This window comes from Triticum urartu, chromosome 7A (assembly GCF_056163025.1).
Source record: "Triticum urartu cultivar PI428250 chromosome 7A, HENAU_Tu73, whole genome shotgun sequence".
NCBI lineage: Eukaryota > Viridiplantae > Streptophyta > Magnoliopsida > Poales > Poaceae > Triticum > Triticum urartu.
This window is the reverse complement of record NC_141879.1, coordinates 94,414,465-94,427,237: the sequence shown is the minus strand read 5'-3', so window position 1 is coordinate 94,427,237 and position 12,773 is coordinate 94,414,465. Positions and strand designations below refer to the sequence as shown.

The 12,773-nt window shown below is 41.2% G+C and overlaps 1 protein-coding gene across 1 annotated transcript; it reads right to left on the bottom strand.

Moving 5' to 3' along the window:
* Positions 1 to 7,869: 7,869 nt before the first annotated feature.
* Positions 7,870 to 12,027, bottom strand: LOC147958167 (uncharacterized). Its single transcript, XM_087531983.1, has 9 exons — positions 11,476 to 12,027; positions 11,250 to 11,360; positions 11,023 to 11,172; positions 10,819 to 10,917; positions 10,244 to 10,433; positions 9,513 to 10,008; positions 8,652 to 8,986; positions 8,453 to 8,560; positions 7,870 to 8,342 (listed from the first exon to the last, which is right to left on the bottom strand). Exons 1-9 carry the CDS (start codon positions 12,025 to 12,027, stop codon positions 7,870 to 7,872), a joined length of 2,514 nt encoding a protein of 837 aa, XP_087388109.1.
* Between the last annotated feature and the right edge of the window lie 746 nt (positions 12,028 to 12,773).

Below are 12,773 nucleotides of genomic sequence, written 5' to 3'. Positions count from 1 at the left end.
TTAAATAAGGACTGCGATATATACCAAACGTTCATACCTATAGAAAAGGTCCGAATGATCCCACCTTCACGAGGCCGAGTGCGCGTAGCGCGCGAGGCCGAGCCATCGAGCGGAGGCAATCGCGAGGCCCATCTCAGCGCCCCTCACGTGACCCTGGCCCATGACTTGACCCTGGCCCACAAACATCACGTGAGCCCAACTTTCTTACCTCCACAGCAAGAAAACGCAACAAACACTCTCCATCGACCCTCCTCTTCCCTATTCCTCTCTCCCTGGCGACGAACTCAACCATTCATATCCGTCCCCTACCCACCCCCCTCCCCCCCCCCCCCGATTTCACCCAGCAATTGCTTCACAAAACATGCAATACACTTGAGGAAACTGAAGTTACCACCGGATCTCGACTTGATCTACCATCGGGGACGCAAGAACTCACCAAGCGTCCAGAATCCAGCAAAACCTTCGCAAAATCATGCAGGAACGCTTGGGGGTCTCAAGTTAGCACCCGATCTCGGCTTGATCTACCACCAGGGACACCAGAACCTACCAGGCGTCTAGAATCCAGCAAAAATCCAGGCGGATCAGGTACATTCTAAGCACTCCCTACTGTATCTCAATTCCATTTCAGTTCAACCCAAAATAGCCCCATGAAAAAAGGAAGAAAAAAGTGCCATTTTTTCTAATTTATTGTACTATGTGCATATAAGCTATCATGACAGAATACATGAGTTATCAGGGCATATGCAAAAGATTTTTCTTGAAAAAAGACAACTCCTTTTGAACTTGTTGCACAAAAACAGTGAAATTAGGCAACAAAAAATTCTTGTTGTATGTAAAAAAGGAAGTCACAACACCATAACAGAATCCACTCTTGTTACAATTAGGCTATAATTATTGTAGAGAAAGCTACCACATTTTTTCATACAAAAGTTATCATCAGTATTGTCATCTGTTACCATGCCATCATGGTGCATCTATGCAAAAAGTTACCATCAAGAAAAAAATTGAACTGATTTTTGAAGCAGGGAATGGTGTGCCGAGTAGAGTAGAGTCCCAAATGAGTAACAAATTATTACCTGCATAAAAAATGATAATATCCATGTCAACTCAAAAAAGAATCACAAAAAAAGTACAAAAAAGATAGCATGCACAATGTGCAAAAATGTGATTGATGTATGTAAACAGTAGTGTTATTTTTAGTTTTCTCACATATGCTATTAACATGTGTAAGCAGGTGCTTCAATAACATGTCAGAAAACCATGGATATAACACAAATGCCACAGATAGTGCTGGACAAGAGAAACAACATGATGATGATGCGCGTACAACTGGCTTTGGTTCAGGTAAGTGGCAACTCACTTACAAAAGTGTCACACTATATGTTTATGTTGGAAGCATAATATTATCATCGCAGCATACTACAAGTTACCACCAAACAATGATAAATCATGTTATGACAAAACATTTCATGTGAAAAACATGCAGGTGCTCCACCTACATCTAACCAGAGGGTCCATGAGCCAAACAAGGAAGCAAGTTCTAGTGTTGGGGGAGAAGAAAGGTTCTATGATGTGTTGGTCAGCGAGCCAGCAAGTCCAGAAACAGGAGCGCTCAACGCTGATCAAGGAGGGGTTAACACTGAGGCATACTCCACACCTAAGGCTCCTGATACAACAATGAAGTTTGAAAGTTTTGAGGAGGCTGTTGCTCACTACAAGCTATATGCACTCAGAAATGGATTTGGGACAAGGATAGCTTACACAAGAACACTGAAGGACAACACAGTGAGCAGAGCACTCCTGGTGAGTGGGAAAGGCGGCAAGCCAAAGAGGAAGAAGGAGGAGGTGCAGGATGTACTGAACCCAGAAGGCATCGTGAAGAAGAGAAAAAGGTGTAAGGTTAAGAGGTCTGAGTGTCCAGCCCACCTTTACCTTACGCACAAGGATGCGTGGTGGAGAGTCGAACGCTTTGATGATAACCACAACCATCCACTGATAAGAAAGCCATCTCTGACAAAATTTCTAGCCTCACATAGGAACATTCCCAAAGACGAGCAAGATTTCTTACGGATTCTACATGAATTCAACATACAAACCGCAAGGCAAATGCAACTAATTTCATAGTTCTATGGTGATGCTGAGAATGTGCCATACACAACACAGGACGTGGCGAATCAGCGAGCCAAGTTTCGCAAGGAGTACCGTAATGCAGACGTGGGGAGCACAATTGCATACTTTGAGGAGCTCAGGGCAAAGGATCCAGATTTCTATTGGAGAATGAAACTTGATGATGAAGACAGGGTGGAAATGTGTTCTGGATAGATGGTGCATCACGTAGGGCATACGCAAAATACAACGACATTGTGTCTTTCGACACAACGTACATGACTAATATGTACAAGATGCCATGTGCCTCCTTCATTGGCATTAACAACCACGGGCAATCAATCCAATTCGGTTGTGGTTTCGTTCGAAACAAACTGACAGACAACTTTGTGTGGCTGTTTAACACATTCTTGCATGCGATGGGTGGGGTTGCACCAAAGAACATAATCATAGATCAAGACTTTGCCATGAGGAATGCTATTGACGAGGTGTTCATCAGGATAGTACACAGAAATTGCAGATGGCACATTATGAAGAAAGCACAAGAGAAGCTTGGGAGGTTAATGGCCGATGATGAACCACTGAAGAAAGCATTCAAAGATTGTGTTGACAACAGCTTGAATGGTATTGTATTTTCACACAACACACTCTACTCATATTGCCACAAACTACATAATTGTGCCGCGATATCCAATGTTACCATGCTGAATTATAGTAAATTATGACCAGCATTACACATTTTTCCCACATTGATAAAAAATAAGGTACTCGTGTGAAAAACTGGATTGTTGTGAAAGAGTTACCAGTACTCGTGTTCTTAAGTGACCATGACCACTTTAGCATGTTTGCCATGTAGTTATAGTTCCCAAAATCTGCATCGACTACAACCACCTAGTGTTGCATGAAGGAAGTTATCATGATAAGTGCATCAAAACTTATCATGATATGTGTAGTTGACTTACCATCCTTTTCACTATTGCATGCAGTGAAAGAGTTATATGAGAACATGAGTACCATGAGGTGTTATCATGTTAAGTGTATTAGAATTACCATGAGGTGTGCACTGAAATTACCACATACTGTCCCCTGAAGCAAGTTATCATGTTAAGTGTATTAGAATTACCATGATGCGTGCACTGAAATTACCACATATTGTCCCCTGAAGCAAGTTATCATGTTAAGTGTATTAGAATTACCATGATGTGTGCACTGAAATCACCATCTACTTGGTTTTTGAACGCAGTTGAGGAGTTTGAGGAAAAATGGTGAAAGATGCTGGATGATCATGGGTAAACGGACAACGAGCATTTCCACTGGCTGTGGGAAAACATGGAATGTTGGGTCCCGGTGTACTACATGCACGACTTCTTCCCATTCTTGCAGACAACGGCAAGGAGCGAAGGATTCAACGCTGTGTTGAAGAAGTACGTCAACCCAAATAACTCGCTAGTGGAATTTGCAAAACAGTACACTGCAATAGAGGAGAAGGTGATGGTGAGTGTGTCAAAAGAGCACCTGGAAACAGTGTACAAAGATGTGGAAACATACTCCTTCAACCCACTCGAGTTACAGGTGCAGGGCCTCTACACGCATAATATTTTCACCAAATTCCAGATGGAGATGAAGGTGAAAACTGGCTACAGATGTGACACATTGCAAGATGGGTCATTCAAGGTTGGCTCAGTCGGAGGAATCATGCCAAAATATGGGGACAGGGACTACCATGTGCAAGCAAACAAGGATGAAGGGACATATTCATGCACTTGCTGCAAGTTTGAGCGAGATGGTATACTCTGCGCACATGTGTTACGAGTGATGGACCAAATTGGGGTCTACGAGATACCTGAGAAGTATATTCTAAAGAGGTGGGCTTGGGATCAACAGGAAGATCTAATCAAACCTGATTTTGAACAACCAACAGTTAGTAAGAGCATGCCAGAGGAGGGAAAAAGCGTCATGCGATATACATCAATGCTAAGGGACTTCAAGGCAACAGCCAAGGACGCTTGCCCCACAAATGATGGGGCCAGGGTGGCCAAGAAGCACCTATATGCTTTCAAGGAAGAAATGGACGCGCTAACAAAAAGCCAACGTAAGAAGGCCAGAAAGGACAAGGAAGAAGCTAGAGGATCGTTCCAATCACAACAAGACCCATGTTCTATTCCAGTGGTCGCAACGAGTGAAGTTGTCCATGCCGAACAGAAAATAAACATACCTAACATGGAGAACCCAAACACGGGACAAACAAGCATCCCTGTGACAATACAAGCTAGAGCCAACATGCCAGCCGCTGCATCCCATTCCTCGAACACAAAAACGATACTAGACCCTCCGAAGACTGTCACAAAAGGATGGCCGAAAACAAAGAAGCATCAGCATCCCTTTGACATTGTAAAACCAGCAAAACAAAGAAAGTGCAGTGTTTGCAGCAGCGTGCACCACGACAAGCGGAGGTGCACATCACCTCTAGCAAGATGAATGATAGAGAAAAACAAGATCGTCACTACAAATGAATGGACAAGAAACTTATCTTCATTTGTTTTGCTGATTGTTATCAGTGCAAAAAATGTAATCCGAATTATAGCACCTATATTTATGTAAGTTATCAGCAGATTTGTGGGCTGGAGTTTTAAGAATTGTGTGGTGAAAGTTATCGTAAACATATTGGGTAAGTTATTTGTGGGCTATCACCAGTTTCCTATATGTTTTACATGTGTCATTACACTACAATGAGTTTTCAACACTATCTGCAATCGAAAAAAGTTATTCCACCTAATTTTTTTTGGAAAACTATCAGCTTTTATTCATACTAGTTATCAGCGACACTAAATGCAAGTTACCAGATAAATTTCATGACCAACAAAGAATGAGAGAACAAACTAGTTAGCAGCCTATTTATATAAGAAAAATAGCAGCCACGTAAGCTATATGTTACCATCTGGTACTGAATTTCTTCTATGTGTGATGACAAGACACTAAAAAACAACTAGTGTGCCAACCAAGAAAATGCTAAAATGCTTCTTTCGACTAGTTACCATCAATTTAAGACCAGCACTGAAAAATGCTCTCACAACGAAAAAAAAGAAGATGATGACAGTTGATACCTCACGAACTGTTGCCAAACAAATGGTAGCGCCACTCTTTGCATCTGTTTTGAGTGTGATTTAGCCACCTCGATGTCAAAAAATTTCTGAGTGCCGGTACTTGCTCATGGGTGAACGCAGGAATAATTTTCCCATTCCACAGTTCCAAAGACATGAAAGCGAAGTAGCCACAATCAATGCTGAAAACAGAGTATGTGTGTGAGTACATAAAACATGTTATCAAACAAATGGGGCTACATATAAAATAGGGAACACAGATAAACAACTAAACCATTCTCTTGTTTAAAAACATCAATATACACGAGTTCATAATCTTGAATTTGCTTGTGCGAGTCCTTGTATGAAATCAACCAAGCCTTCTTTATAGCATTCATGTACCTTGTTGCGTGCTTGATTAAAGATGGACTATCTTCTTCACGCAACGAATCCAGCACCTCAAATCATTTCGCCTTAAGATTCAGCGACAGTACATACCAATGACCGTCATCTGGTCCCGGTCCCAACTTTTGCAAGGTAGGGAATAGAAGCTACAATAATCATAGCAGTAACAAAAAAGAGGGAGCCATATTTAAATACAGGGAACACAAGAAAAAGTTATCATGGCAGAAGAAACAAGTTACCATAAACTGAGTGCTAAAGTTACCATGCAAAATAATATAAGTTATCATGGCAGAGGAAACAAGTTACCAGAAAATGAGTGCTAAAGTTACCATGCAAAAGTAAATGAACTATCATACCAGATTGTGTATAATGAAGTTATCATGAAAAAATGCACTGTAAAAATAAAAAAAGTGTAGACAATGGATATTAAAAGTGTAGAGTGGCAAGAAAACCCAAAAAGTACCTCATTTTGATGGCTCAAAATGTAGTGTTGGTCCCATCGGAAATGATGAAGTACAGATTTACAGTTGAAGTCTCCAATAAGCAGATAAACGGACAGCAGCCAAGGGAAGATAATTTTGTTTGGCATTTCCAAATATTGAAGAACACGAACATGCAACTCAGCAATACTGGTTGAAACCTGCCCCGTTTCTCTCACACAATTAGCAAGCTCGCCGAGTGTGACCCACCTCGCATCAATGTTGATTACCCTGACGCTGCAATACCAGAGGGGAAGAGTCTAAAAAACAAATGGAATGGCAACAAAAATGCATGAAAAACTAAGAAAATAGTCGTATATTACTCCTTAATCTTGGAGTTTGAATCAGTTGTGTGCTTGATAACTTCAGCGTAAACAGCCTCATCATCTTCGCTGGGGATGAGGTCCGAAAATGGCGGCAGCAGGTATTGTGATGGGCGGGTAACCCTAACTTTCCGAATTAGTGATCTAGGTGTGGCACTGGGTTGCATACACTCTTTGGGTTGGGGTAAGTGTGGTGTAGCAAATGTGGGACTTTGACAATTATCTGCAACACAATATGAAAGGCTTAGCAAGGATTGGTGATGATAAAAAAGGTTAAACAATCTAAAGGGTTTCAACCAAAAGTGGTAGATCATAAGTTATCAGAATGTTTATGTATAATTTATCAGCAGTTTGGACAGAAGTTATCAGCAGGCATTGATATGGTACGTCACAACTTTGGCATTCTCAAACTAACAAAAATTGATTACCTCCTTGCACAACATCTTTTCCTTTGGCTGATGGGTTGTTATGTTCAAATTCTTCCCACCACATAAGTACTTCATCATCGTCAAGTTCGACATCGTACACCCGAACACGACGGTCTTTTCATGAACATAAAAAAATAGGTAAGATTAGGGGCATGAGAAAAGGATATTAACAATAAACAAACCAAAAAATGCATATACAGAAAATAACACTCATGAGCTCCGTGGGCACACTAAAAAACAAGGGGCTGTCACCAAAAATATTTGTTGGACAAGGTAACGTTGGGATAGAGTGATAGTTACCAGTATAATCCAATGGATGTTACCAGCTAAAAGTAATGAGTGAATTATCAACACAACAAAAAATAGGAGTGTTGTGAAAAAAACTTATTGGGTAAGATAATATGTGGTTAGAGTCAAAGTTATCATGCCAAAACAATTACATTTACCAGGACATCACTGTTCAGGCAAAAACATGAAAAAATGTTCAAAAAAATTGTTATTAACCGTGACCAAAAAAAATGCAGAAGATGTCATGCAAAAAAACTGGTTAGCTTAGATCACCATAGAACATATGGTCTAAGGTAGGCTATTGGAGCATGTTGTCAGAGTAATGAGAGGTGTTACCATCGTGTAGCATATCAAGTTACCAGGTAGTTAGAAGGTGAGTTACCAGGTGGGAGAAGGTAAGTTACCAGGTGGGAGAAGGGGGGTTATATTATGAAAACAACACACATTAATGTTGTCATGGGAGGTAAAAATAATACATTGTAATCAGTAATCACAATCAGGAGTACACACATATAGATAAATAAATACAAAAGCATAACACACAAATTATGGTGAACGAGAATCACAAAATGGTTCATTTCACATAACACAAAAGCATAAAGAGTCATATTACATTCATCCACACACGCACACAGACATAGGGAAAAGGAAAAAACTGACTTAAATACGGAAGAAAGCACATAAAAACAGTTAAAAAAGTCTTCGATCAAGTGCCTCCATCATACAATCATTGCTGTGAAGCAAAGACACAAAAAGGTCTTCACTTACCGGAGTTGGCAGGCAGCGCCCAAGCAACCGGTTCAACGTCTATGCCCTCAACTTTCTCCGCGGCAGTAGAGGCAGGCGCTACGATCGCGTCTGAATCGGCTAATGTTGTAGCTGCTGCATGTAGTACTTCTGCTGCTTGCGGTGCGGCTGCTGATTCTAGCACTTCTGTTGCTTGTGGTGCTCCTGCTACTGTTTGTGGTGCATGAGGTGATGAAGGAATACCCTGAACCGCAGCTGCCACTGGTGGAGCTTCAGGCGTCACACCAAAAATGGAGCCAAGTCCGAGAGAGCAGCTTGGTGGGGTGAAATCACCATCAACTCTAAATACAACATCATCACTTGCAGCTTCAGGAGTAACAACAACGTCTTCAGCTTGAACTTGTTGATGCAATTGGACATTCTGGGAATCATCCGCAACTTGAAGTTCAGCAATTTCATCTTGAGCATCAGAATTGACAGCTGGGACTGCAGTATACAAGTACAATTACCACCAGAAAATACACTATAGTTACCATCATAAACAAGTAAGAGTTACCACCACAAAATGCTATAGTTACCATCAGAACAGTCCATACCTGGAGCTATTTTTCCTGCATCAACACCAGTCACTACAACAGCCACTCCGGCTTCAGGGGGCATGGACACTTGGGCAGCTTCGGTGACGGGTTCAGTAACATGTTGAGCTGCATAAAATGAGAGGACAAAAAAAGTTATCACATTGAACAAACTAGATATGTATGTTTAACATCAGACTAGTTATCAATCAGTGCATACCAGTGTCCACGACAGGAGTTTCATCAGCATCAATTTCATCATTAACAGCTGTAGTGGCAAGCTCTTCAACAACAACAGTGACGGTGGCCACTGTAGCCAGTTGTTCTACAGATTTAACAGCATCAGATGCAACTTCGGGAGCAGCTGCTGCTTCGACGGACGCTGGCGAAGAGCCCATCACAATAGGTTGTGAAACGACAACATGAGACGTCAACGTGGGCTGATCTTCAAGATCCACAACCTCTATCGGCTGTGAAGATGCTGCTCTTAGTCGAGGAGAAGACCTAGTCTTGGTAAACCGCACCTTTTTAGCGGCATTAATTCCACTTGACTTCCTGCAAAAAAAGATAAGTTGTGAGATATAGTGTTAAAATGAACAGACACAAATAGCTATTTATAAGAAGTAGCGGGTGTGAATCCTAAAAAAAAGTTACCATATAAAAAGAGCGTAGATGCATAGAAACAAGGAGACAGTTACTGGTTATCATTGTAATACTACTAAAATTACCAGACAAACAGTTCAAAACTACCATGCAAAAATAATAATGAAAAATCTGCAACATATTTTTTAACAAAAGATAATCAATTGAAGACCAATTGGTCCAACAGATTACCTAGACTTTGGGATACTGGATGACTCCTCAAGTGTACCAACTTGTTTGCAGGGTGCCCTGAAAAAATAAAATGAAGTAGTGAACAAAGAGGTTGGACCAGTAGTTTAGAAGATGTGTATAAGACAAAAAAGGTGAAGTTATCAGAAGGGTCCTACTGAAGTTATCACATAAAATCAATTGAAGCTACCGTGCAGTGTTAGAACTGAAGAAAATACAAGAAGTAGAAAAATACAAAAGGATATTTCACCTGCGTGAAACCTGTTTAGTACTAGTTGAGGGTCGAATGACCTCACCGGTGCCCTTGTCAGCCACACGGATCCCAAGCTCTTCTACAACAACTTTCATGACATATAAATGGATGTCCCTTTCTGACAGCTGGACAGGCTCAGGTGGCGGAACAGAACGGGGTGGAGATGGTAGCTTCAACTTCTTGCGCCTCCGCATGTAAGCCAATTTTTTGGCAAGCTGAGCACCGCATCTTTTAACAGAAGACTCAGTGGCCAAATCAAACTGCGTGTCTGTCATATCACGCTGGCTGAGCACGCCATCCCCTGAGCTGCTTGACACCGTGTTAGAAGTACCAGTGAGCAATATCTGGGACTCAATAACAGGTTCATCGCCCGCACGGTCTGATATGCCTTCGACATTTCCTGCTACACTGTCACGCGCTTCAGCGTTTGCATCGCTTGATTGAGTTGGGTCCACATTTCCTGCTACACTATCAGGTATGCCTTCTACATTTTCTGTTACACTGTCACGCAATTCAGCGTTTGCATTGCCTTAGTGAGTTGTATTCACATCCGCTGCCCTGCTGCCAGAGGCCACATTCTCTGCCCTGCTGCGGGAAGAAGAACCATGATACAAAACCATAAAGTCATCATCATCAGATTCGTCCCCGTCATTTTCATCCGTATCATGGTCAGTATCAGACTCATCCATAAATAATATTCTTGTCGGGACTCTCCGATTGACGGGTACGGCGAGCAGGAGAGGGCTTTGCCATATTCCGGGTAGCAGAAGAAATCGCCCTAAGATCAGTGTCTAGTCGACGAGACACATATGAACAGCCTTCATCATCAAGTGAGACGAACCCTTGCACAAGATCGCCAAGCAGGCCAACAAGGCCAGATGAAAACCGACCCACGAGCTCAGAAGCCTTTGCAAGTTTCTACTCATTAATAAAACAAACAAAACAAGATATCATAAGAGAACTAAAAAAATAGATAGGATTTCCATTCTAAAGTTATCATGTGAGTGCAACAGAAAGTATCAACCAATTACAACACAAGTTATCAGCTATTAAAAAATAAAATTTAGATTGGTAAAACATGATTTATCAGGTAAAACAGACACAAAATTACCATGTGTATGCAACAAAAGTTACCACCATAAAAGCACAACATAAAAATAGCTAATGAAGAAAAAAATTCAGATGTGTAATACAAAAACACTTATAAGGTTGCATAGTCATTAGTTGCCATCAAAAAATGTATCAACAACAAAGAAAAAGGCTACAAATTAACAGAATAGATATAAACAAAAAAAAAGCATACCTCTTCATTGCAGTTTGGTGGGACATGCACACGCATGAACTTCCCAAGACCTTGTAAACCGCCAAACAAGCAGAAATCGACGCCAAACTGGGGTTTCAACTGGTGATTTGTTGAGAATGAAAATGAGTAAAGAAAAGTATAAAGAACAAATGCATTTGCAGTAAGTACATGAACTGATTAGAAGGAAAAGAAAAACAAAGTTACCGGTAGTTTGCCATAAGAAATTCCGTCCGCTTGGACATCCATACTAAGCAATTCAGATATCTTCTCTTTTGTCCAAACATTGATAGCAAACGCTCCAACGGGCAATGAGATACCAAGACCAGTAAGATCGATAGCATCAATGTACAAAAGCTGGTAAAAAAGAGTCATTGTTGTCAGAAATACACAACCAGACAGCAGGAAAAGAAAAAAAAAGCACCATGGCTTACATTGTAGAAAAGAAGACACCCCTTTGTAGGCCTCCCCTTCAAAAGTGCCTTATGGAGCTCATCAGCAATGAACTTGCACCAATTCAAGTCCTTGACTGTATTAATGTTTTGCTGAAAAAACAAGGAGGTAAATGAACAAAAAATCTACATGATATAAAGCAATACAGTTACCATGTGAACATGATGCAAGTTATCAGCCACGAAAGCATAAGTTACCAGTACTTACCAGCACACCATACCATGTAGGGCTGATCTTGTTGGATGTAGTAGGAGCAATGACAGTATTGCCGGCAAGCATAAGCCACATCCGCTTGAACTTCTCATCATAATTGACAGAACTTGTTATGAGATCAAGGACATCAGTCGTCTTCGGTGTGTGACCAAGCTCACCAAACATCTCAATCCCTAACTCAATATCAGCTTCTATGGGCAGACTGTAAGGGACATCATTCCCACCACGGGGCACACCCATCACATGATGAACCGACTCTTCGTTAACAGGGATCCTCCCACGCCCCAGAACAACCACTTCACGGGAGTCTGGCTCGTATAACCCAGCAAGCCACTCACTAAGAAAATTGAAGAGGTGGTCGCACTTGATCTCTCGAAGGCTTTTCAAGTCCATTTCATCGATAGCATTTTTTCTACCATCAGACAGATCTTTACACGCAGCCAGAAGTGAGTTTGGCGAAGCCCTGTTCCGAGGTGGAGGGCGCTTCGGCTTTTTGGAAGGAACACCCTCATGGCCATCACCAGAACCTTTGCGCTTCCTTGGCATCGTGCCCCTGAGAAACAAAACAATATTAAAGGACGGCCAAGTAAGGAGTTACAAAAGGTGAATTGGAAGACACAGCAACCAATGAGATAACAAAACAAAAAGTCTGGTAACTTGTATGAATGAGACTGATAGCCAGAACTTAACAGCCATGATAACTTTCTTAAAATATCATTGAAAAATAGATACTGAGCTTTCTTAAAATGTCATTGAAAATACATACTGAGACAAATGGGTGATTTGAAAATGCAGATAGAGTAATTAAAATGGCAACTACTTAACAATCCAAGTGCTAGTTTGAAGTAAATAAGACATGGCAAAAATCAAACAGAATGATAGATATAAAACAAGTGGACCACAGACAGGTTGCACGGTAACCGCTAACAAAAATCAGTGCTAATGACAAAGCAAAAAAGGACTTGGAAAAAACATTACGCAAGTAAGTTGTATCTGAAGCATGTGCTAGCATGGATTTCGTGGTAACACTTAACAATTCCGGTGGTAACTTTAATAAACGAGTCCTGATAGTTGTGCACCGACCACAATTTACAGTTGCAAATGTGAATCTAAACAAGCAGCACCTCACGCAATACAACATCCCAGATCTGCATCCGATCGAAAACACATCAGGGAGGGGGTGGGTATAGAGTTCACATCCACATTCCAAAAAATTGTTATAAATGGAAGGAACCACGCGCGGATCAGACTCATACAAGCCACCCACCGTCAAAAACGGTCTTCAACCACCT

Excerpts from the sequence above, each read along its gene's own strand:
- LOC147958167 (XM_087531983.1), bottom strand. The coding sequence starts at position 12,027 with ATGCCAAGGAAGCGCAAAGGTTCTGGTGATGGCCATGAGGGTGTTCCT. Across the intron at positions 10,918-11,022 it reads TTTCTTATGGCAAACTACCG|TTGAAACCCCAGTTTGGCGT; the intron begins GTAACTTTGTTT and ends ACAAATCACCAG. Across the intron at positions 10,434-10,818 it reads CACCAAACTGCAATGAAGAG|AAACTTGCAAAGGCTTCTGA; the intron begins GTATGCTTTTTT and ends ATTAATGAGTAG.